At 42.8% G+C, this 25,754-nt stretch overlaps 1 protein-coding gene across 2 annotated transcripts in view; it reads right to left on the reverse strand.

Annotated features, from left to right (window-relative positions):
- Nucleotides 1–25,754, reverse strand: part of Thsd4 (thrombospondin type 1 domain containing 4) — a 544,450-nt gene that overhangs the window by 484,489 nt on the left and 34,207 nt on the right. For both annotated transcript variants that reach the window (XR_005874742.1, XM_013117385.3), the window contains exon 3: nt 19,170–19,239. Coding sequence is in view for 1 of the 2 variants with exons in the window: in XM_013117385.3 (XP_012972839.1) it covers nt 19,170–19,239 (70 nt within the window). In the remaining variant the exon portion in view is untranslated. The remainder of the gene's footprint in view (nt 1–19,169; nt 19,240–25,754) is intronic.

The raw sequence follows: 25,754 nt of genomic DNA on the forward strand, positions 1-25,754 counted from the left end.
AGGTCAAGAAAGAATCAGGTGACCCATGGACTTAAGGTTCACATCATAACCTTGTAAAGTAAACTACTGGTGGATCAGAGAGAAAAAGACACAAGGCCTCCAAAAGCCAGTGCATTCTGAACAACAGTTAGTACATTCAGCTCCAGTAAAGGATCTTGAAATCAGGTATTTCCTCTTTCCTGCCCCAAGTTATTTGTATATGTATACATTTTTGCATGGTGGTGGATAAGTTTGTTGGTGTATGCAGGTATGCAGGTAGAAGTCAGAGACCACCTCAGCGCAGTTCCTCAGACTCTTTACTCATCACCAGGTACCCTAGGCTAGCTGGCCAGCAAGCTCCAGGGAGCTGCCCACTCAGACTCCTATCTCACCATCGCTGGGACTATGCCTGGCTTTCTTACATGATGGAACTCAGGTCCTCACAGCTGCCAGCACTTTTCCAACTGAGCTGTTTCCCCAGCCCTGCCTTAAATTCTCTAAGGTGCACACCTTTAATCCTAGCACTTGGGAGGCAGTGACAGGCAGATCTCCGTGAGTTCGAGGCCAGCCTGGTCTACAGAGCAAGTTCCAGGACAACTAGGGTGGTTACACAGATAAACGCTGTTTCAAACAAACAAACAAAAAGTTCTCTATGGAGTTTTGGAGCTGAACTGAAGATATATTGCTATTTATAGAATTAACAGGGTTTTTGTTTTGTTTAGAGTTTGAGGATTTTTTGTGTTGCTGCTGCTTTGTTGTGTGTTTTTTTAAATTGGGTTTTACTGTTTCATACACACACACACACACACACACACACACACACACACACATATCCCGCCTGCCTGCCCCCCTCCTTTCTCCCTCTCCCATGTATGTAACTTTGCAATTCAGGCTGGCCTCATAGGAGACATGCTCCTGCCTGCTGGGACTATAGACATGTGCCACTACCACAGAAACTTACTAGTTTAAAAGTAATTACTTTCCAAATAATTTGGATTTTAAGAAACTTAACAAGGAAATCCTGGCTATGGTCTATAGGCTTGTTCAACTCTAGTTTAAAAGGTTCACGAACACTTCACAGGAACTTTGTCATCCTTACCAGGAAAAGATGGGAAATGGTAGTGACTGCTTGCGGGCGGGATCAGAAATATGAGTGAACACAGGAAGGTCTCAGCTGTGACAATATTGTCATGGAAACCTTATAAGAAAAGATGCTTCCCATCACATTGCAGGTCAGTGTGAGGCTAAAGATGGACAATGGTATATGGCTATTGTGTGACATAAGCACCTAAATATAATTAGAGTGCACATGGGACAATCCAATAAGTGAGCCATCAACTTCTAGCAACAGAGGAATGGGCACTAGGTGAGCTGATGGGAGGACACTCAACTCTAGGTGAAGAATTTTGACTGGAAAACTAAAACCAGACCCACCCTATGGCCCAGCCATTCCACTTCACAGGGTTTACCCAAAGTCAGCACATCACAGAGACACTTGCCCATTCGTGTCAACTGCAGCCCTAGTCACAGCAGCGAGAGAATGGAACCAACCTACATGTTCATCAACAGAAAAACGGATGAGGAAAATGTGGTGTACACACACAATGGCATTTTTCAGCCATAAAGAAGAATGAAGTTGTGCCACCTGCAGAGAAATGCTAGTAAGCAGAGACCATCATGTTAGGTAAACTGAGTCCTAGAAAGACAAATATCCTACGTTTTCTCTAATTTGTAGGTATATATAATATATAAATATGACCATATAAATATGCAAAACTGCATTGTGCTGATGACATGTAAGTAGAATCAAAACTGTCTGGAGGACAAAGTGTACTCAGGGGATGGAGTGGGTGAGTGAGGTAGGGTGCAGAGGTATGGCGAGATATGCCCAAAGAGCATTGCATACCTGCGTGAAAGCGGCCTTATGCAACTCTACACAAACAATAACAACAATAATAAAGAGGCTTGACTACAGGTTTCTGCTGCTTGGTAACAAGGACTTCATGTCTTCAGGCTGAGATGTCTTTGTCGCTAACAAAGAAAACCATCCCTTCTAGAAGGTGACTAGGAAACATCAACAGCCAACCATCACTACACATGGGCCCCTGAGGTCTGCTAGCTAATCCTCCAGTGCTTGCTCTCAGCAAAGGGCAGACAGAGGTCTGCAAAGGTTCATGGCTAGCCCATCTCACACAGCACATGTCCCCATATGCATGGTTCTGGATCCTGCCTCCTTTCCCCCATTGATGATCAGCAGTAAATCCTCCAACCTGTACAGACTGGGATTTGTTTTTGAGGGTAGCTCTGATCAATATCCTAGGAAGACCTGTAATTGCCTCTTTTTTCAAGAGAAGCTGAAAGGTTTACAAGGGAAAGGACACTTCTTTCACTTAATTATTCACACCCCCCAGTTTGTGTCTACATGCGTGTGTGGGAGAACATGTTCATGTGTGTGTCAATTTGCACATGTTTTCTAGCATAGGAATATGGAAGTCAAACTGTTGGCAGTCAGTTCTCTCCTCCAACCATGGAAGTCACAGGTATTGAACTTAGGCCATCAGGCATAGTAACAAGCACCTCTACTCTCTAAGCCATCTTGAGGAGGACACTTAAAAGAGGTCTTCCTATGAAGACGACCACACTACAACATCAGAAAGTGCCCTAGGGTTTCTAAACATGTGCTTTAAGGGTCTTTTTAGCCTGATTCTTCAAGCCCATGCCCAGGGAGATGATAGCATACCAACAGCACCCTCCCTAGGATGGTGCTGTGTCCGCAGAAGTGACTATGCATTAAATTGGTGATTCTAATTTTATGTAATGCAGCCCTCCCCGAAAGGGACATCTGCAAATGTCTCTAGATATTTAGTTGTCCTAACTGGAGGAACATCTTGCCAGCATCTATTGGGCAGAAAGTAGGGAGGCTGTTGATGGTACATAATATGACAATAATCTGGCATAAAATACCACAGTGCCAAAGCTGTGGTGCTTTAATGCAGGCCTGCTAGGCCTGGGCAGAGATGGCACCAAGACATTAAGGGAAGTGCCTGGCTGGAGATAGATGGCTCAGTGGCCAGAGCACTTGCTGTGCTAGTGTGCAGATTTGAGCTTGGGTCCTAGAACCTGCATGAAGCCAGATGCAATAGCACACATGCGATCCCAGCACTCCTATGGTGAGATGTATGGTGAGATGGGAGGCAGAGCATCCTGGAGAATCCCTGGTAGCTTGCAGGGTGGCCAGCCTGCTAAATGCAGCAGTGAACAAGAGAAAGGTCGAAAGTGAAAACCAACACCTTAGACTGCCCTGTGCCTGCACATGTGCATGTGCGCATGTGTTCACAATGAGGGAAAGTAACTAAAACACATGGGTCCCAGCTTGTAAAGCGGAGCTGGCGCCTGTCACACAGCAACCAGTATGAATGCTTACATAGTATTTGCTAAGAATCTAATGGTATTCTAAACACCTCCTTTGGTGACTCAAGTAAGTCTCAAAACCACCTATCCAATAGATGCTCTTCCCAACCCCATTTTACAGATGAAGAAACTGGGGCACAGGACCTTGCCCTAAGGTCCACAGTTACCAAGCAAAAGTGGAAGATCAGCCATGCAGTCTGCTAGAGTCCAAGTTCTACTCATAACTTGATACAGATGATAAATTAATAGGGGAGGGTAGGATGTAGACACAAGTGTGAGTTAAACCATATATTGTGCATCTAAAAATAGAACAAAGGGGGTAAAACCAGGAACAGCACGGAGTTTCTCTCCATTATGTCTTCAGACTGATAAGGGAGCCAGCATCCTTAGAAAGCAAGAAAGATGGGACATGTCAAGATCCCACTTGCCAAATTACTCCTTCACCAAGATCCAAAGTCAGTGTTCAGAGAAGACAGACCACCCAAAACACTCAAGGACAGTGGTCCCCAACCTATACTGTTTCATTTATTTCTTTCAAAGACTAAGATTTGTGGCGTAGGTGATAAGTTACTCTGTCAGTCAAAGCTTTGTTTTTACTGTAATCTGGCCTGGAAGTATAACATAACAGAGAACTGAGAAGCCATTGAAAAAACACCTTTTTATGGTTTGAGTTTTGTGTGCACAAGTGTGGGAGGGAATGGAAATTTTGAGGAAAAAAATTAAAGCACATAAAACCCTCATTTTCTTAGAACCATTTATGGTCCCAAAATCACTTTGTTAGTATCAAAACATACAAAAATATCTCCTCCTTGGTTGCTTGTGGCAAGATCACATTTGAGATATGCGCATTAGAGCTCACTCAGACAATAATAACACATTTATAATATATTTATTTTAAATACTGTTAGAAATGGAGCCACAGGCTTCCAAAGGAAGGAATTTATACTCTTGGATTGTGTTTCTGTGAAGCAGGCAAAATAAGTACTAAAAAACCTTCTGATATAACAAACTGGCATTTTGTTTAGCTCTGCGTTTACCTTTGAACTAAGTCGCAATTAATTAACAATAGGGTGACTGTCAGGCAGAAGGTATGATGGGAAGAGTCAACGAACACCATTTTTACCACATAAATGTGAGGCACCCGGTTTCTCTGGCTTACTTTCTGATATCCCTTCCTGGTGGCCTTTAAGACATCTACAAGCAGCAGAATCAGTGACCCGAGCTTTGGGAGAATCACGTACATTTTTTAAACAAATAAATACATGTTCCTCTTTATTTCTGCTCGTACCATTTGACTTGGCGTTTATTTTTGTCTGCATTAACTGTCTGTTAATACAGCCAGTCTAGCTTTCTATGATGGCTATGTTTTCCTCTCTGCGAGTGTGCATGTATGTGCTTATTCCTGTGTGTGCAGGTCTGAGTATATGTATGGGGGACATGAATGCATATCTATCTGTGTGTGTGTGTGTGTGTGTGTGTGTGTAGGGTGTGTGTAAGCTAGGGAACAGTCTCGAGTGACATAATCAAGAATACCATACCACCTCCTTAAAGACAGCACCTGTCACTGGTCTAGAGTTCACTAACCAGGTTAGACTGGCTGGCCAGCAAGAGAACCCAAGGGCCCTGCTGTCTCTGCCTCCCAGTACACGCTGCATTTTTACTTGGGTTCCAACTGTCCAACTCAGGTCTTCATATTTGAGTGAGAATTTAACCAGCCAACCACCAGTCCTTTGGTTTGGTTTGAAACAGGGTCTGGCTGTATTGTCCAAGCTGGCTTCCAACTCCTGAGCTCCAACAGTCTGCCTGCTTCAAATTCCTGAGTAGCCACCACCATGTCTATACTTCTAATCTGGAACTTTCCCACACCCAAGATCGGGGCAAGCACTGTCAACATGAATCTCAGGACACCCACGATGGCCATGGTGACTTCCCTCTCATCTTCTTGGTCAGCACTAGGAAGGCCAGGACAAACACCTTTACAGACTGGAGGGACAGAAAGCAACTAGCATGAAGCTGACCAAGCTTGCCAAGTGCAAAGAGTCAAAGTAGCAGGACAGGCAGGCTGCTGAGGTTTCACTCTGAAATCTCCCCAACAGGCCATTTTGAACATTGAGTCTTCAGTTAGGGGCATTATTGTGAAGGCTGAGGACCCTTGAGGAGCTGGCCGGAGTGGTGGACATAGCTCACTAAGGGTGAGCTTTAAAGAGTTTATCTGCCCTGGTTCCTTTGGTGTCATCCACCCTGCCATGCCTCCCCTGCCATGATGGCTGAACTCACAAACCAAAATAAACCCTTCTGTTTGTTAGTGACTTCTGTCCTCATAGCAGTGAGAAAAGTGTCTAATACATGGACCCCGTCACAGTCATGGGAGTCAGGAAATATTGCCAGTGCTGTTTATACTATGCTCCACTTTATACAGACTCCCTATGAATAATAAGTCAGTTCCCAAATAATAAAAACAGAGATTTGAAGGGTCTGTTGGCTCTCTGCAAGGAGCAGCTAAGCTGCCACGCCTGCTCCATGATTCCTGAACTAAAGGCCTGAAGATTGCCTCCTCTGCACACTGTAAAAGGTCAAAACAACAAATCCTACACTCACTGCTGCATTTTTTGGAGAACCAAATGTAACTGGCTTTTCCTGAGAGTGGACTTTAATCCAAGATTTTAACATAGCACAAATTAGTGAGCACTGGACCCTTCTCTTACCAAGGCCTTTGAGACTATGATCTCGCTTAACTTTTCAGAAGCAGCCAGTCATTTTCATGACGTTAGACACAGATTGCTTGACAAGAAGCAGCTGGAGGAACACAGTGGCTGCTTCAGAATCTGCTTCCACTCCCAGTCTGTGGCTGGACATTTGCCTGCTGAGAGCATGCTCTGTGCTGTTGTTTGAAGAGCATCTTTGTCTCTTGGTCACTCCCAAAGGACAATTTCATGCCTCTCCAGGGACTTTGATTGTCAGATCACTACTGGCATTAGATTCAACACATTGTCTTTCCGCTTTTTCTCCACTGACCAACTGATGAATGGACTGACTGAATGACTGACTATGTGTGCATGCTTGTGTGTGCATGTGTGTGGTATCTGTGTGGCATGTGCATGTATGTGTGTGCACAGAAGTCAAAGGACAGCCTCAAATGCCACTCCTGAGGCATCATCTAATTTTGTTTATGGCAGGGTCTCTATTTTAATTAGGGTTCTCTAGAGGAACTGACAGGATGAGTATACGCTGAAAGAGAATTTGTTAGATTGGCTTGTATGATGTCAGGATAGTCCAACAGTTCTGGCTTATACTGGAGAGGTCAAGAATCTGTTAGTTGCTAGGCTGGTGCCCAAGGTCAGGAGGTTTCCTAAAAGTTAAGTTCATGTTAGAAGCCTGAAAAGGCAGGCTCTAAGGTCAGCCAAGCAATGAGCAATGGCAGCAATAGGACAGATGAACTCACCAGGGAAAATGTGGGCCAAACAAGACAAAGCCAGCTGTCTTTCTCTCTGTCCTTCTTCCTGTCCCTTTACCTTGACCACTACTAAAGATGCCACCCACATTTAGGGTGGATCTCCCACATCAATTAGAGTAGTCAAGACAATCCCATCCATACATGCCCACAGGCCAACCTGGTGGAGACAGTCCTTGAGAAGCCCCTCCCTATGGGATTCTAGGCTGTATCAAGTTGACAATTAGGCTAACCACCACAGTTTCTCATCAGCTAGGTTAGGCAAATGGACCACCAAACTTCTAGGGCTCTACCTGTCTCTATCATCACTGGAATTACAGGCTCATGCCATGGGTGCCCAGATTTTTACATGGGTTCTGAGAACCCAAACTCAAGTTCTCATGCTTACAAGACAAAGGTTTTACTAGCTGAGACATGTCCCTGGCCCCTTCACTGACCTTTTTAATTGAGGCTTAAAATACATAAAGCCATAAGATCTGTCCACTGTAAACATATGAAGGGCTAGCCTTTCAAGACCCTAATAGCCTCTACCTGTGTCAAAGGTTAGAATATTTCTAATACTCTGAAATGTTCCTTTATGTCCCTTACCAGTCACTAGCCACTCCCAAACCCATCAATACCTACTGTTCTCATGTTATATTATCTCATGATAATTCACAGATTATCTTTTTATTTTTAAACTAAATACAAATGGAATCATACTGTAGGTCCCTTTGTATCTAGGTCCTTATAGCCAGCATAATGCCTATAAAAATCAGTTTTTTAGAACTGGAGAGGTGGCTCAGTGGTCAAGAGTGCACCAGAGTTCAGTTCCCAGGTGGTTCACAAGTTTTGAAGCCCAGCTGCAGGAGATCTGATGCCTTCTTCTGGCCTATGTGGGTACCTGCACATACATGAAGATAACTATCCCATACACACTTATAGAATACACACACACACACACACACATATATAAGAATACTTAAAAATAAATTCTTAAAAATTATTTATTCCATTTGTTTTTTTACATCATAAGCAGTTTATTTTTAATCCTTTCACTGAGGTATGATTGACCTATAATACATTTATCATAAAATATACAATTTGATGTTGCCTAATTAATATTCACTTATGACACCACCACCACAATCAAGATAGGTAAACATCTATTTTAAAAGTCTCTTTGCTCCTTAGTCACCTTCTCATCCTCCTTTACTTCTATCCCTCACAAACTTGAAGTACCCTTTCCTTGTGCTGTTGGGCATTTTTATATTTTCCTAAAAAGCATCTGTGCATGTCCAAGATCCATTTACAAATCGGGATGTTTTGTTGTTGGGCTGTAAGAATTATTTGCATAAGCCAGGTGATAGTGGCACACACTTTTAGTGCCAGTACTGGGGAGTCAGAGGCAGGCTGATCTCTGTGAGTTCAAGGCCAGTCTGGTCTACAGAATAAGTTCCAGGACAGCTAGAGCTACACAGAGAAACCCTGTCTAGAAAAATCAAACCAAACCAACCAACCAAACAAACAAACAAACAAAAAACCCCAACAACAAGAGTTCTGTATATTTTTATTATCAATCCCTTACCAAAAAAAATTGTTTGCAAATATTTTCCCAATTCTGTGATTGCCTTTAGACTCTGATGATATTGCTTTTGGGACATAGTATCTTTTTCTTAAAAAAGATCTAGGGGCTGGTGAAGTAGCTCAGTGCTTAAAAGCACTGGCTGCTCTTCCAGAGGTCCTAAGTTCAATTCCCAGCAACCCCATGGTGGCTCACAACCATCTATAATGGGATCTGATGCTCTGTTCTGGCAGGTACATATACATGCAGATATAGCACTCACACATTAAAAAAAAGTTAATTTAGAAAAAGATCTATTTTACTTTATGTGGTTTTTTCTGCATGGGGGTACACTACCCATGAGGAGGCCAGAAGAGGGCATCAGATCCCTGGAACTGGCGTATGGACAGTTGTGAGCCATTGTGTGGGTACTGATGAACCTGGATCCCCTACAAGAGCAGCCAACATTCTTAACCACCAAGTCATCCATCCAGTCACAACATTTTCTGTTTTAATCAAGTCCAATTATCTAATTTTCTTTTGTCATTGTACCTGTGGTATCACATCTAGGAAACCACTCCAAATCCTACTGTCTTAAGATTTTGTCCTATGCTTTCTTCTAAGAGTCCTGTAGTTTTAAGTCTTACATTTAGGTACTTGATCCATGTTGAGTTATTACTGAATATGACTTGAAGGCAGCTTCAACTCCTTTTTTTTTGTATAGGAATATCCAGTTTTCCTAGCATCAATTGCTAAACAGATTGTCCTTTACCCATTAAATGATCTTGGCATCCTTGTACAAGTCATATGAGTACAAAATGCTCAAACTTCATTTCTGGGCTTTCTGTCCTACCCCACTATTGCTCGACCTGTCCTCATACCAGTCCTGTCCTGGTTTAGTCAATGTCTATTAGGAATAAGTTTGGGGGGAAATAAAAGCATGCGCTCTCTTGCTTTGTTCTTTTTTTCAAGATGGCTTTGGCTATCTGTTCTCTTGAAATTCCATACAAATTTTTATTTCTGTACATTGTATTTTTATAGCTACATTATTCATGGTTAATTCAGAGATGGCCCTGGGTGGTACTGACATCAAAGGCATAGGAATCCTTCCAATCCATTAACATGGTAAGTTTTAACCTTTATCTACATCCTCTTCAATCCCAGCAACACTTTGCAGTATCACTGTTCAAGATTCCACCTCCTTGGTCAATTTCCACATTTACTGGGTAGATACCTAGCTGCTCTTTGTGTTGCTAATGTCTTGGTATCTTGTTGTTTTGCTGAGTGTACTACTGAATTCAGAAATTATTTTCCTCATTCTCTTCCAGTTTGAATGTCTTTTCTTTCTCTTCTTTACCCGAGGCCTCTCCTTAGAACATCCAGTTCTGTGCTGAATAGAAGTGACAAAGATGGGGAACTGTGCCTGTTGTAGCTCTTACGTGACAACCATTCTCTTTCACCATTGAGTGTTGTAGGCTTCTTAATATATAGCTTTTATTAGGTTAAGGGAAATTCCTTCCATTCCTCATTTATTAAGCTTGAGTTAATTTATATACTATTATACAAAAAGATGGATTGAAGTTCACATTTTGGCATGTGGATATCTAATGATTCCAGCACCATGTTAAATTGTATATATAAAGCTATAAATCAAAAATCAAATTTTCATTTATATGTGGATCAATTTTTATAGTCTATTCTGCCCTATTATCTATTTGTCTATCTCTATGCCAACAACATACTATCGTTATAATGATTACCCTACCTAATAAGATAAATATTATATGGTATAAATCTTTCAATTAAAAATATGCTAGTTTTACTTATCTAAAGTCATCTGCATTTCCATGGGGGCTTTGAAATCATTTTGTCGATTGCAGCAAAAGCATCTGCTGAAAATTGTATTAGAATGATGTCAAAGCTATAGATCAATTTGGAAAGAATTCCTGTCTCAATATTGAGTTTCTTCAGCCATAAACATTGCATATTTTTCTGTTGATTTAAGTATTTTTAGGGTTCTGTTTTATTTCCTTTTGGGTTGTAAGCTGTTCTATATTGTACTTTAATAAGCTTAGGGTATACAGTACTATGACAAACTTATCAAATTTAAATTATCCAATTTAACACTCAAGGAATATGATTCCTTTAGACATATGGTATAGAAAGAACATCACAGTGTTAAATGTACTCTTTCCTGGAATTCATTCTATTGTTGTCTTATATTTTATTTATGCATATGTTATAAACCCTGTAACAGATTATTCTTATTTAAACACAATCTTTGAAAGACACTTTAAAAGAAAAAATCCTCATGTATAGTCTCATGTTACATAGGATAATTTAAGTCAAAGACAGACACATATGATAGTGGCCCCATGTGACTCTTGTTCAATGACACCATGGCCAACCTGGCTTTTATAAGTACAATCTTTGACATTAGAATAATGATGAAATAACCTAACATTTTTCAGAACACATTCGCCTTCACAAATGATGTCAACAGTATCCAACAATGCACTTATCATTGGTCTATTCATTCCTTTGTGTAGACCCATACTTCATTCTTTCTACTGAACTTCCTTTAGCAATGGCAAGATGACTCAGGGCAAAGCTTGCCATGCAAACCTGGTGATCTGAATTCAAACCCTGGAATCCATGTGAAGGCAAAAGAAGACAATCAGCTACACAAAGTTGTTCTCTGACCCCCACATGTACACTGTGCCAAGTGTGTCCATAGATACACATTATACACACAGATAGTAATAAATATTTTAAAAGAATTTCTTTTAACAAGTGTCCTTGAGACAGAGTGTTACTATATAACCCAAGCTGAGTATGAATCCTCCCACTCAGCCTCACAAATCCTGAAGTTACAAACTTGTACCACCATAACCAACTTCCTCAAATAATTCTGATAGGGGAGTGTGTCACATCGTGTGCACATTTTAAAAGGTATTGTTCCTTCTTCATTTTGCTTGGTATAAGACCCTACATTCACAACCTTATTCTTCTAATACTTTAGGGATGTTGCTATGCCAGTTTAATGACAAGAGATGGGAATCTATTCTCATCCTTAATGTTGCTCCTGTGTATGAAATATTACCTTCTTATTTTCCCAGAGACTTTAAATTTTCCTCTTTACCACTATCCTTGGGCAATTTGATTATGATTGATATAATTTGATTCACATTGCTATTGCTTAAAATTCAATGATATTGTTGATCAATAGTTTTTATTCATTTTGCAAACTTCCCATTATTTCTTCAAGCATTTTTTCTGTCTCCCGCACTTTCTCTCCTTCTGATACTCTGATTGCACATTTGCCCTGCCAGAAATTACTGATGCTTTACACATCCATTTGACGCTCTTTTGTTCCTGTGTTTCATTCTGCAAACATTTCTCTTATCATGTCTTCAAGCTCACTCACGTTTTCCTCTGCAATGTCGAAGCTTTGTTTAGTCCTATCCACTATATTTTTCTAATCGTCATTGTCATCTCAAGAAATTTGACTTCGGTATGTTCTCTTACATATCTCCCAGACCTCCCTCTGCTGGGATTTCTGAACATAGGGAACACCACTTTAGTGGATTTCAATATCTTCCCTTTCAGAATATGACTGACTACCTTCCTCATATGGAGAATGGCACAGACATGTTTCTGCTTCCTGTTCATGCTTGGTAGTTGCTCAGTTAAATGCTAGCCAGCTTGGGTTTTACCCTGACTGCTGCTGAGTAGTCTCAGATTCCTAACTCTTTTCTTTCAGTGCCTAGAACTATGCCAGAGCTTTCCCTGTACCAGGCAAGCACTCTGCCAATGAGCTACCCCGCAGCTCACGAGGCTCCTCCACTTTTGAGCTTTACACTAGGATATAGTCGAGTTTTTTTTTAAAGATTTATTTATTTATTACATATACAGTGTTCTGCCTACATGACAGAAGAGGGCACCAGATTGAATTGTAGATGGTTGTGAGCCACCATGTGGTTGCTGGGAATTGAACTCAGGACCTCTGGAAGAGCAGCCAGTGCTCTTAACCTCTGAGCCATCTCTCCAGCTCCTATAGTCGAGTTTTAAGAAGCAAGTGGATCTTTTTGGGGCACAGTCTAGAGTGACTTAAGCACCAACCCTGAGGCAAGAGTTTTCTAGGTCTTCTGCAGTATCTTTTAAATTGAGTTTTCCAAGTCCAGTCACTGGGAGCAGCCCATATTCCTAGTTCCAGATGAACACTATCACTATTTTCTTTCATGATTTCCAGTTGTTGTTTCCTAAACCTCAGATGCTTTCCTCACAGGCATGTGCTGGCCAGTGTGAGCTGCAGTCACGGAGTGCCTTGCTGAGGAGCTCTGAGCTCTGAGCTCCTCCTCCTAGGGAGTCCATGTTCTAAGTCCCTCCAAAGAGCTCTGAGCTCCTCCTTCTGGGAAGCCCTATCCTCTCGGAGCCTCAATCTCAGATACTCTGGTCTCCTCCACTCAAGGAGTCCAAACAGGGCAGAAAACTCTCCCAGCTCAGGAAGCTGGGGACTCTTAGGGACTCAGGGACAGGTTCAGTGGTTTCCCATCTCTTAGGGATCCCTGTCTTTAGTTCCCTAAAATCCAAGAATTTCACCAACACTGGCAATACGTTCCTAGGGCATTTGGTTGTTGTTTTTTTCTGGTGAAAGGGTAAATCTAGCTCCAGCTGTTCATCGTAACTGGAAACAAGTTCACTTCTGTTGTCAAGGTTGTTTGTCTTATATTAATGGACTGCAATTTCCTGGCCATCCTCTTGCTGGTGGGCTCTTAGGGCGTTTCCAGCAGCTTGTGGTTATCATAACTATAGGCTGTGAACACTGTTTCTCATGTGTTTTAGTGCACATATCTTTGTTTCTCCTGGGTAAGGACCTAGAAGAGACTAGGTAGACAAATGTGGCTTGAATATATACTGCTGGGGTTTCAAAGTGGCTCCTATTTTCAGGTTCTGCAGCAGCACATGGAAGTTCTGCCAGCTCCTGTCCTCGGAACACTTGAACTGTCAGTGTTTGCATTTTAGTGATCATGGTGGTGATATTTCAGGATTTTAAACATATTCATCCAGGGACAAACGTTTCTCACCAAAAAGCTTTGCACACACTTATTGACCATTTGGGTGTTTTCTCATACTTTACCTGCTTTTAAAATTGTGTGTGTGTGTGTGTGTGTGTGTGTGAGAGAGAGAGAGAGAGAGAGAGAGAGAGAGAGAGAGAGAGAGAGAGAGAGAGAGAGAGAGAGAGATACCCAGGTGGAAGTCAGAGGACAACCCATCAGAGTCAGAGTCAGAGCTGTCCTTCCACCCTAAGCTGCAGATGTCCATTCTCTCCACTGTGAGAACCGGTGATCACATTCAGAACATTGGGTTTGCGCAGCAAATGCTTTTACCTTCTGAGCCAATCATCCACTCTCTCTGTTTTATCCATTTTAAATGGGCTTGCTTAACTCTTCTTAATGATCAACAGAGTTTCTTTGTATATTCCAAACACAAATCTTCTGTCAAATACACCATGGTGACTATCTTCACCTCAATTAATTATATTTTGGCTATTTACAGTGTGTTTTGATTTTCCTAAGTCTTCAGCTTCAATACAGTACAATCCTTTTCTACTTTGCATGTCTATTTCTTCCTTTGCTTTGATAGCCCAGGTATTCTAAGCAGATGCTCTGACACTGAGCTATATTGCCAGATCTGTGGGTTATGGCAAAGTGTTTATCTGCCTCAAATCTCTAAGACACTCTCCTAAATTTGCTTCTAGAAGCAACCATTTTCTAAAGCATCAATAATATAAGAAACTTTTTGCTTTTCCACAGGGTTTTTGCTCGGCCCCTAACCAGTGGAATGGTTGAAAGGGTATTTAAAGTCTGTGGCTACACATCCTATTGATTCAGTGGTGGCTGTGACCTATTATAAGGTCCCCTACTTGCATCAGGACCTGCTTATCAGTTAGCAAAGCAAATCTTTTACTTCCTCACTTCACTCTGTAGTGTCTCCGTTCTGTTTGTTTGAAAGTTTCTATAAACACCAGGCTGCAGTGTGGTCCCCTTTGGCCAGCAGCCCTAGCAGTGAGTTTTTATTTCCTTCTTCTAGTCATCATCACTTTCTACATTTTCTATGGTAAATGGGAAATAGTAATTTCAAAAATAAACTTAAGAATCATGAGAAATTAAAATTAAGTACATTTCCATGTCTAGAAGCTGAAAAATACAGTATTTCAGTCTGGGAGGCAGCTCAATCTAAAAGTGCTTGCTACACAGGCATGAGAATCTGAGTTTGTACCCCACACCCTGTGTCAAAAGCTGGGCATGGTGGCGCATGTCTGTAACCCTGCTCCTGGGGAGTTAGAGATAGGAGGATCCTGGAGCCTCAGTAGCCATACAACTTAGATAAAACAGCAACAGACAGACAGACAGACAGACAAGTTCCTGTCTCAAAATAATAATAATGATAAGGTTAACCTCGAGCATCCATGCACATGCAAGTAAATACATTTAATATAAAATGACACTATTCCACAGTTTTCCTAGATAAAGTTTGCCTTGGCCATGCTTTTGACCCTGTTCTTCATCTCATCTTCTTCACAAATGAAGTCACAAAAACTAAAAATAAAATAAAATAAAAAACCACCAACACCAACAAAACCTGCAACCCTCTGCCAAGTATCACCAATTAATCCCCGGGAATAGAGGGTAAGCGGGTGAGTGGTCCTCTGTGGGGTTGTTAATCCTGCCAGAATAGGAGGCCTTCTGGATAGAAACATCTGGAAAGAGCTACTTACATTCTGCACCGGGTCCACTCAGCCTGTATTATTACACTAGGACAGTTCTAAAGAGATGCAGCCAGTCACCAGAGCGGCGCTGAGACATGCATAGTTTACTTGACAGCATTTACAAATTATGTCTCTTGGTCGGAATAACTTACGCTGTGGAAACACTTCCATATGCTAAAGTTGGACACATCACAGTAAAAAAGGAAGAAAATAAAGCCTACAAGGAGCTAGCTTCCATATACACACTCGACTATAATACGTGCAAATTAATAATGCTGTCCCTAAGGAATTGGCCTTAGATGGGTTTCTAATTCTTTCTGCTGTTATCTGTGAACAGTCAAGAGTAGCAATTCTACCACAAAATAATGGATCAGTACGAATGTATCTATGTAATGAAAGCAACTGAATCACAATTACAAATCTCATTTTAATAAAAAAAAACTATGTGGTTTTTATCCTCATTCCTTTCTGTTCTTTCAAGTACCAGTAAGAGGCTATTTCTACCTTCAAATTCCAAAATAGACATGTGTGTGTGCATGCATGCACATGTGTATATTCATGTGCACATGTGTGCCCCATGTATGTCATATGTGCAGGTAAGAGGAAAACCTCAGGCACTGTTCAGTCGCCATCCACCATTTTTTTCTTTTTTGAAACAAGCTCTCTCACTGATCTGGATCTCACCAAGTGGACTAGGACGGCTGGCCAGTGAGTCCCAGGCATCCCTCATCTCCATTTCTCAATGGTGGGATTGCAAAGGTATGCCATCACTCCTGGATTTTTAAATATGGGTTCTAGGAATTAAACTCAAGCACCCCACTGAATGAACTATATCCTGAGTCCCCTGTTCCTTCCTTTCCATCCTGACTTTAGAGCAGAGGTTAGCAAACTTTGGCCCACCAGCCAAACTCAGCTCACCACCTATTTTGTAAATAAGGCTCTACTGGCTCATGGCCATGACTATGCATATACACAGTGCCTCTGGCTCCCTCCCGACAAACCAGAGTTAAATGATTGTGACAGAAAGCCTGGCCCAGAAAAACTCAGTATTCTCCACAACTCTTTATGGACAGTGTTTCAGGCCCTGTTAATGAGCATTTCCTTAGTCTTGTGTCTTTACGGACAGTGTTGCAGACCTTGTTGATGAGCATTTCCTTAGTCTGCCTCTTACAGGCCTAAGTGGATGCTACTACTGCCAGCTCTGCTTTTACTGCCAGGGTTTTGGGGATCGCCAGGATGACAGCCGCAGTTGCACAGAGCTCTAACAAGACAATGAAAAGCAACCTACCACCCAAGGAAGCCCTAAGTGCCTTCTTTTCTTGGACGAATAGCAAGAACCTTGGCAGCCAAGACTATGTGTTTATTATGTGCAACAACTGTTCTGAAATGTCATCCCCAGGGTGAAGAAATCTATAAATGGCAGGGGGTGGGTTTAAACCTAACCTTCAATTGCAAAGTTCTTAATAATATTTTGACAAGAAGGTACCATATACCAAGATATGATACTGTTTTAAATTCACCATTCTAAAGCAACTCATAAACCTTTCTTTTTTCATTATCAGTAAAAAGAAAACCTTAGAGAAAGGTGAGGGGGGTGGGCAAGATGGCTCAGCAGGTAAAGGTTTTTCTACCAAGCCTTATGACCTGAGTTCAATTCTCAGGACCAACACAATGGAAGGAGAGAACTGACTCTCATAAGTTTTCCTCTGATCTCCACATGTGCCCCTTGGCATGCATAACACATAACACATAGCATGCATGATGCATGCATATGCACGTGTGTCTGCACACACACACAATGAAGTTTTTTGCTCTTTTGTTTTACACCAAAGTTTCACCTCCCTCCTCTCCTTCCAGCTCCCCCACATACACACCTCCCCTCTTCCTCCCCCCACCATCCACTCTTCCTCCTCTGTTTCTCTTCAGATACAGAACAGGCAGGACTCCCACAGATATCAGCAGGCCATGGTATATCAAGTTACAGTGAGACTAGGCACCTCCTCATCTATTAAGACTGGGTGAGGCAATCTGGTAGGAGGAACAGGTCCCCAAAGCAGGCAACAGAGTCTGAGACAGCCCCTGATCTCACTGTTAGGAGCCTCACAAGAAGACCAAGTTACACAGTTGTAACATATGCAGAGGGCCTAGGTCGGTCCCAGGCAGTCTTCCTAGGAGCACTGGTTAGTTGGTTCTTAGGATTTTCTTGTGGTGCCCTTGACCCCTTTGGCTCCTACAATCCTTTCTCCCCCTTTTTTCCAGGATTCCCCAAGCTCTGCTTAGTGTTTGGCTGCAGGTCTCTGCATCTGTTTCCATCAGCTGCTGGGTGAAGCTCTCTGATGACAGCTGAACTCACACTAAATGAAATTTAATAAAAAAATTCTTTTAAAGAAAAATGAAAGTAGCATCTATTTGGGAACCTTTTACTCTGAGACTCGATATGTGTATCATTCAGGTTATCTTGAAAGACAGAGAGAGACAGCAAAACAATTGAATTATTTATAGCATATTCTTAATTGTGATTGCATATTTGAGCATCAACAAGAACAAAAAGAACACCGTTAGGGCAAGTCAACTATTAGTCCCAATAATACCAAACATTAATAACTTAGAGCACAATAATAATTCTTTACAACCTTCTACTTATTAAAGTTATGACTGTGGATGAGACAATAGAGTGAAAGGCTATAAATTTCCAAAGCAATCTGGCAAAATGGTGTTTGGACCATGGCCAGGTTACAATCATTCCATTGGTTAGTTATTCAACAAGCACTGCATGGAGCATCTAACTGGGCCAGGCTCTACTCTAGAGGTACAGCACTGTGTGAGAATCGAATTCGTCTAGTGTCAAGATGCCATCGAGACTTCTTTCTTTCTTTCTGGTTCAGAAAAACAGGGCATAACCCCCATATCGAAAAGAAATTAGATAAATCAGATGAGAACACCCAACACTGCTTGGGGGAGGGTGAAACTTTTGTGCATGTTCCTTTCTCAGTCCATTTTTGCTTCTGAACTTCCCCTGTGGAAACCCTGTGCTAGCAGAGGACCAAACCAGCTCAAGTCCACTTCAATGCAAGCAGCTACTCTCCTCTCAAGGCCTAGGGAACAGACTCAGGCTTCAGGGACTTTGTTCAAGTATCACATGTCTATTCCTCGGAAAACACTGACAGAGTCCCTGCTCTATGGCCAAGCAGCACCAAACTGGTTCATGTCCCAGGGCAAAGTAGTACATGAGGTGGGCAGAACTTGAGGAGAAGTGAGTTCTACATGTCCTGTGGGCCTAGATAGACAGCCTCTGGGAACTGAATCGAGGACTCTTGTCAACCAACTAGAGCAGTGCTTCTCAACCTTCCTAAGGCTTCAACCCTTTAATACAGCTCCTCGTGTTATGGTGGCACCAACCATAAAATTATTTTGTTGCTACTTCATAATGACACTGCTAATGTTATGAATCATAATGTAGATATATGATATGCAGGATATCTAATATGGGATCCTGTAAAAGGGTCATTGACCCCCACAAATTGAGAACTGCTGGTCTAACCTAATTCAAAGGGAAACATCAACAGGAGATGGGGTGCAGTAGAGACTGGGTCCCTCTATCAGTGATCACAAGCTCCATATGGCAAGGGGGGTTTCCTCTCATCACTTTTGCTTCTCCAGTCTTACCCTGCCTATGGCCTTGAAGGTGTGCATGTACAGCACCAGCTCTGGCCAAGTGTCCCCACTCTTGAGTGGGGTCTCTGCTGGCAAGCTTTTGCAGTGGTTTCCCATTCTTCTCTAGGGGCACAGGCTGCAAAGCCAGCTCTCTGCTCTCAGATCAGAGACTATCTCTGAGTACTGGCTTCATATCTGAGCTCCAGGAACTTGGAAAAGATGGAAAGGCTGCTGAACATTGCAGAAACGGGACTTCTACTCAGAATCAGCTGAGACTAACCTCCAGGTAGAACCAGGATAAAAGACATGGCCACAGTGACCCCGCCCCCTCTGGCAGAGAAGCACAATCCAAGACTTACCTTTCTGTGTTCTGGTGAGGGCTGCGGGCAAACAAGCTGGGAACCAAGCAGCAGGAGGGTGCCCAGTGCACTAGGAAAGAAAACAGGCAGGGCTGTGAGTATGGTCCTGGCAGTACCTGGAGGAAGCTGGCATCACCAGCTCATTCCTGGAAGGGAGAGGCTTCTCCACCCTGGGCCCTGAGACTGACCCAGAGAAGACACAAAGGGTAGAGGAAGCTGCCCCAAGCTGGGGAAGGCCATGACATTGCAGGAGGTGCGGTGTCATCAGATGTGGGATTAAATCTCAGACCTACTACTTCCCAGCAGGGCTTGTAGTTCTGAGATAGCTTCTAGGAGCCTCAGTCTCCCCCTCTCAAAGATGTGGAGGAGGCTGAGTAAGAAGGCTACCATCCCTCACATAGAACACAGCACAGGCCAGTGTGTACTGGTTAGCAGAGTAGCAAGATCAGCATGAAAAGGGGGTTGTAGCTGGCCCAAAAGTCCCCTCCCCAATAACCCAGGCTTGCTTTAGAGCCCTTATTCTGGCCATCTATAGCCGTTTGGTATCACAGGGGATTAGCTACCTTAAGGCCCACTGTCACCAACCCTGATTAGGACTTGTCATCAAGTAAAGATATAGACATATATTTATTTATTTGTTGTTTATTTATTTGTTTGTTTGTTTCAGCCTGGTCCAGAGGCAATAAAAAGCAGTATGAAACCCTGGCTGCAGATACATCTAGGCATGGGTCCCAATGCTGCCATTCCCACCTGGATGATTCTGGGAAAGCTTACATCTCTAAATGATAAATATTCTCATCTGTGATGATCATGGAGCACTTTGGCTAACAACTCAATTAGATGCAAACCAATCCCAGTACTGGAAGCTTCATTTTATGAAAAGAGATGTCCAGCAGGGGCTCATATCTCCTGTTATTTGGCAATTTCATTTAGATCACCTTCATATATATACATATATGTAGGGAGTTTCTACTGTATTAGGTTTCCTTACACTCCTCAAATGCCCCCTTAATTTTAGCTCTCTCCCTGTATTCCCTCCCTTAACCCTCTCTTCTCTCCCCTCTTGATCCTCCTGTTCTGGCCTCCCCATCCATCCATAATTATCTATTCTATTTCCATTTTTCTAAGGAGATCCAACTGTTCCCTCTAGTCCCTTACTCTATACCTACCCTCCATGGTTCTATGGATTTTAGCTTGGTTATCAGTGACTTAACAGTTATTATACATATAAAAGCAAATACATACCATAGTTGTCTTTCTGGGCCTGGGATATCTCATTTAGAATGATTTTTTCTAGCTCCATACATTTGCCTGCAAATTTCATGATGTCTTTTTTTTTTAATTGGCTGAGTAAGGCTCTGTAACGTGTAGTCTTCCCGCCAGCCACCTGGGTCCTGAGCTGTCTCAGCCCCCAAATAACACATGAAACATTATATTAATTATGAAACTGTTGGCTGTTTGCTTGGTTTCTTATCAGCTAGTTCTGACTTAATTATTAACCCATTAACTGCTAATCTGAGTATTTCCACGTGGTCTTCTCTTACTAAAGAAAGGGTCCAGACCTCTTACTCCTCTGGTGTCCTACCTGTGCCTCTCTTTCCTAGAATCCTCCTCGACTCCTAGTCTCACCTATCTTGCTTCCCTATTGGCCAACAGTGCTTTATTTAATCAACCAATAAGACAACATATATACAGAAGGACTTCCCCCATAAATGACCTATCGTGTAAATGTACAACATTTTCTTTATCCATTCATCTGTTGAGGGACATTTAAGTTGTTTCAAATTTCTGGCTATCATGAATAGGTCAACAATGAACACAGTTGAGCAAGTGTCTCTGTGGTAGGATAAAGTGTCTTTTGGGTAGATGCTCCAGAGTGGTATGGCTGAATCTTGAGGTAAATTGATTCCCATATTCCTGAGGAACCACCACACTGATTTCCACAGTGGCTGTACAAGTTTGCACCCCGACCAGCAATGGATGAGTGTTCCTCTTACTCCACATCCTATCCAGCAGGAGCTGTCACTTGTTTTGTGGGTCTTAGTCATTCTGACAGGTGTAAGATGAAATCTCAGAGTAGTTTTGATTTGCATTTCCCTGATGGCTAAGGATATTGAATATCTAAGTGATTTTCAGTCATTTGAGTCCCTCTTTTGAAAATTCTGTTTAGAGCTGCCCTCCATTATTTAAGGGGTTGTTTTCTTGATATCTAGTTTCTTGAGTTCTTTATATATTTTGTATGTTAGGCCTCTATCAGATGTGTAGTTAGAAAAAAATCCCATTCTGTAAGTTGAGTGACATGGACTTGTAATTCCAGTCCTCAGAAGGTATAGAAGCAGGAAGATCTGGGGACCTTCTGGGTAGCCAGCCTAGCCTGAATGACCATCTCCAGCCAGGCAAACAGTTCCTAAGCAATGACACCCATATACCTATACACACACCAAAAATAACCTGCTAAACTATTGATGAGCCAGAAAAGCCAACCCCCCAAGCTGTGCTGCAGTGACAGGGGGAACATCTGGAGACTGGCTATCGAGACAGTGGGGGAAGATGGTCCATTGAGACAGTGGGGGAAGATGGTCCATCGAGACAGTGGGGGAAGATGGTCCATCAAGACAGTGGGGAAGATGGTCCTGTCTACTTCTATCCTCCTAGACTCAGTTTATCCTAGAAATTAAAAACACACATCTCAGCTTGGGAGCACATACCACTAGGTTTCATGACCTTGGTTGATCACCTTCTATGCCTCAGTTGCCAAATTTGTAAAATGGGGATTATATAGTCTGTCCAGGCCACCTCCAGGGAGTTAATGCTTAGAATCACACACTTTGAACCTGTGCCTGCAAATCAGGATTTCTAACACAGCCTGGCACTGTTTATTCTTTTCAAAAGAAAACAGATTGGTGTGGTTTCGTTAAAAAGACGAACAGCAGTTCTATAAATGTGTCATACCTCAGTCCCTCAGAGCCCTTAGCTCACACATTGGTCACATACTAGTAGTGACAAGAGGAGCAGTTCAGCATAATCCACTGAACATTCAAGGGGACACAGCAAGAGACAGGCATTTGAAGTATTCCTGTCTCAGAATTCACTCCAAGTTGCCTGTGAATTCCACCTCTTCGCCCAGCTGCTTAGGTCTCTGCTTAGAGCTTTTGTCTCTCCTGAGACTTTGTAGTTACTGCATGGAACTACTCCATCTTCCGGCCATTACATGTCTCTCTCTTCCCATTAGAAAGCATCACCAGGTTTGGGAGATAGTGCTTACCACACAAGCGTCGGCCCTGAGTCCAATCCCTAGAACCCACATTAAAAGGGCTAGGTGTGATCGTTCTTCCTCAGAAGGCCAGAGCTAGGCTGGGAGACAGGCTCATGGGCCTAGCCTCCTCAGTGAGCTCCAAGACAATCAGAAACACTTTCTCGAAAATAAAAAAGAATTAAAGAAGGAAGGAAAAGGGTAGGTGGCATCTGCAGAATAATACCAAGGTGTCCTCTGCACTCTACACACATACAGATACCATGTACACATATATGTACCTCCACGCAAACACATACACATGTACTTCCATACACACACATGCAACTCTACACACATACATACACCTCCACACACATACATACACCTCCACACGCATACATACACCTCCACACACATACATACACCTCCACACACATACATACACCTCCACACGCATACATACACCTCCACACTCATACATACACCTCCACACACATACATGTGCCTCCGTACACATGCACACACCATATATACGAACACATGTACAGATTATAGCATGAAAATAGAGGGAGGCTTTGACTTTTGTCTGTCTTATTCCCAGTACCTAGCAGAGTACCTATGACACAGAAAGTGCTTGATCCATTTAATTGATGGATAATGTGCTGAACTAATGAATAAGGCACTGAACTAATAAATGGTGCATGGAATTCATGAGTGTCTTGAATTCATGAGTGATGCTTCTCCATCCAGATGACCTCTGAAATTTTAGACGGATGGAACTCATGGGAATGAACTGATTTTATAATGTCCAAAATAACTTCTAGAGTTTCTAAATGTTCTTCTATAAAGAATTTATTAAAGGATAGTTGGTTTTATTCTTAATTTCTATGTGACACCCACCCCAAAAACTAATCTCACTAGATTTCTAAGAAAAACGCTTGCTGATGTGTCTCAGTGAAAAGATATTTAGGGGCTCCATTGTCTCCTCTCTTTGCTAGCTGGGCCCTGGTGAAGCTCAAACACATAGGAATCCCCAACAAAATCGTTCTGGGATAAAACTTTACTTATTAAATAGGCTCTACTCTGAATGGAATAAAATAAATTCCCCCGGAGGGGAAATTATTCTTTGGGCTGCAATAACAGCAGTCGGAGCAATATACAACCCTAGGGGCCAGAGGAAGCGCTGCCAAAGGCTGAAAGTTCCCTACCCCTGCTCAGCGGAGGCTGTCTTGGGCTATCCAACCCTGCTCACACATACCTCACTAATTAACAGTCTGTCTCTGTGCCCACATTTCTTCCAAACTCAGGTCAACCCAGCACAAACCCCTGCTCCTCCTGACCCAGTTCCAGATGAACGCTGGGGACCGGGAGACCCTGGACGTGTCTGTGTGAAGCTCCTGTGCTGTTTCACTCCGATAGTTTGCTTTGGCAAAGGGCTCACAGCTTGCAACGTTTTGACAGATTGAAGGCTACCAGGATCTTTGGCAAACAAATCACAAGTTCCCCTCAATGTGGAAGGTGGGGAGTCACATACCTCCTAAGATTTTCTGATCCACCTTGCAGTCAACATTTCACAGCAATCAAAATAAGAGATATGCCATTAATCCACAGCTGGTGTAGATTTCAAGCACTCTATGAGAAAACAATGCTCAGTGAAACGGTACAAGATTTACATCAAGGAACTAGGGCTCCAGGCTTCTGTATTTGCCTTGGCCAACTCTGCTCCGCACACCTCACACTCAACCATCCAATTCCAGCACAGGCTGTGTCACACCACTGCCTAGGTCACATCTCCTTAATGGACTCCACATCATTTGAGCATCTCAAGTATCAAAACAAGGAAAATGGGTGGGAATTCCCCATCATTCTTTTCTCGTTTTATTAATACAACCCAAGAGATACACATAGCGAGTGGCTTAGAATTGAATCAACCTGTGCCAGTATCTCAGCACTGATACCCACCTCAGGCAGCCACACTCTCAGCTCCAACTCTAAACTGCCATACATTGGAGCCTCCCGGGGATAACAGCATTTTCTGTCTACACACTAACCACTTGTCATTGTTAATGCATCCATTTTCTTTGCCAAGGTTATCCTTAGCTACATGGCAAGTTCTAGGCCAGCTTGGGCCACAGGAGACCCTGTCAGAAAAAGACAACAAGAATGATGAAGACAAGAAGGGAGAGTAGGGGGAAATGATGGCAGTGGTGGCAGACAATCATATAAACTCCAACTTTTAAATGTAATCTATGTATTTCCCCCACTTCCTTATTCAGAGAGTTCTGTGCTTAAGTAATTTTCTTAGCTTTCCAGCATCCCCAGTATCCCCAGCATCCCCAACATCCCCAGCATCCCCAGCATCCCCAGCAACCCCAGCATCCTCAACATCCCCAATGTGTCCAGCATCCCCAGCATCCCCAGCATCCTCAACATCCCCAGCATCCCCAGCAACCCCAGCATCCTCAACATCCCCAATGTGTCCAGCATCCCCAGCATCCCCAGCATCCCCAGTATCCCCAGCAACCCCAGCATCCCCAGCAACCCCAGCATCCCTAGGGTCAATGTCACTCAAAGCACTAGTCTATGGTGCACACAAAGTCTCTGGGGCATAGTGGATTTCCGGCAAGACAGGCCTAGACATGTCACTGCCTCCCTCCTTCTCTCTGTTGATAGTTCACTGTACAATTGTGTCCTCTTAACTTGGCTCCCTTCAGGTCTCCCTTGCCTGGGAAACCTGTATTCAATCAAGCTACAGCCAAATCAAATACAACAGGCTTTGGGGAAAGGCCTGCCTGGTCTGTGTAAAGTGAAACATTTCCACTTTACAGCATGGACTTAGACACCTTTCTAAATGCACTTGGTTTTTATTGCTTATTTCCAGGTCCTCTGTGCCTGCAGCCATTCATGTTCTCTGGTAACGCAAGGTGCTCCATCATGCCACAGCTATTTAGGACTCAGAGCCCTTTGGTGAATTCCTGTCTGCCTCCAACTTACAATGTATCTCTGAAGCCGGCAGAACCATCAGCTCAAAACAAGTAAAGGCAGTAAAGAATGGGGAAGGGAAGAAGGAAGCAGGAAAGAGGAAATACTAAGGAAATGCTAAATGAGGGGTGAGGGGTGTGGCTCAGCAGTAGAGTATGGATTAGCATGCATGAGCCCTGGGTCCATCCCCAGCACCATATAAACTAGCCCTGTATTCCCAGTACTCAGGTAGTGGGGCCAGGAGGATCCTAAGTACAGGGTTATCCTCAGCTACACAATAAGTCTGAGGTCAGCCTGGGCTACATGACACTGCTCAAGGAAGGAGAAAACAAGAGGAGGGGGGACAGGGGAGGTAGGAATGGAGGGAA

This window comes from Mesocricetus auratus, unplaced genomic scaffold, assembly GCF_017639785.1.
Source record: "Mesocricetus auratus isolate SY011 unplaced genomic scaffold, BCM_Maur_2.0 Super-Scaffold_100691, whole genome shotgun sequence".
Lineage (NCBI taxonomy): Eukaryota > Metazoa > Chordata > Mammalia > Rodentia > Cricetidae > Mesocricetus > Mesocricetus auratus.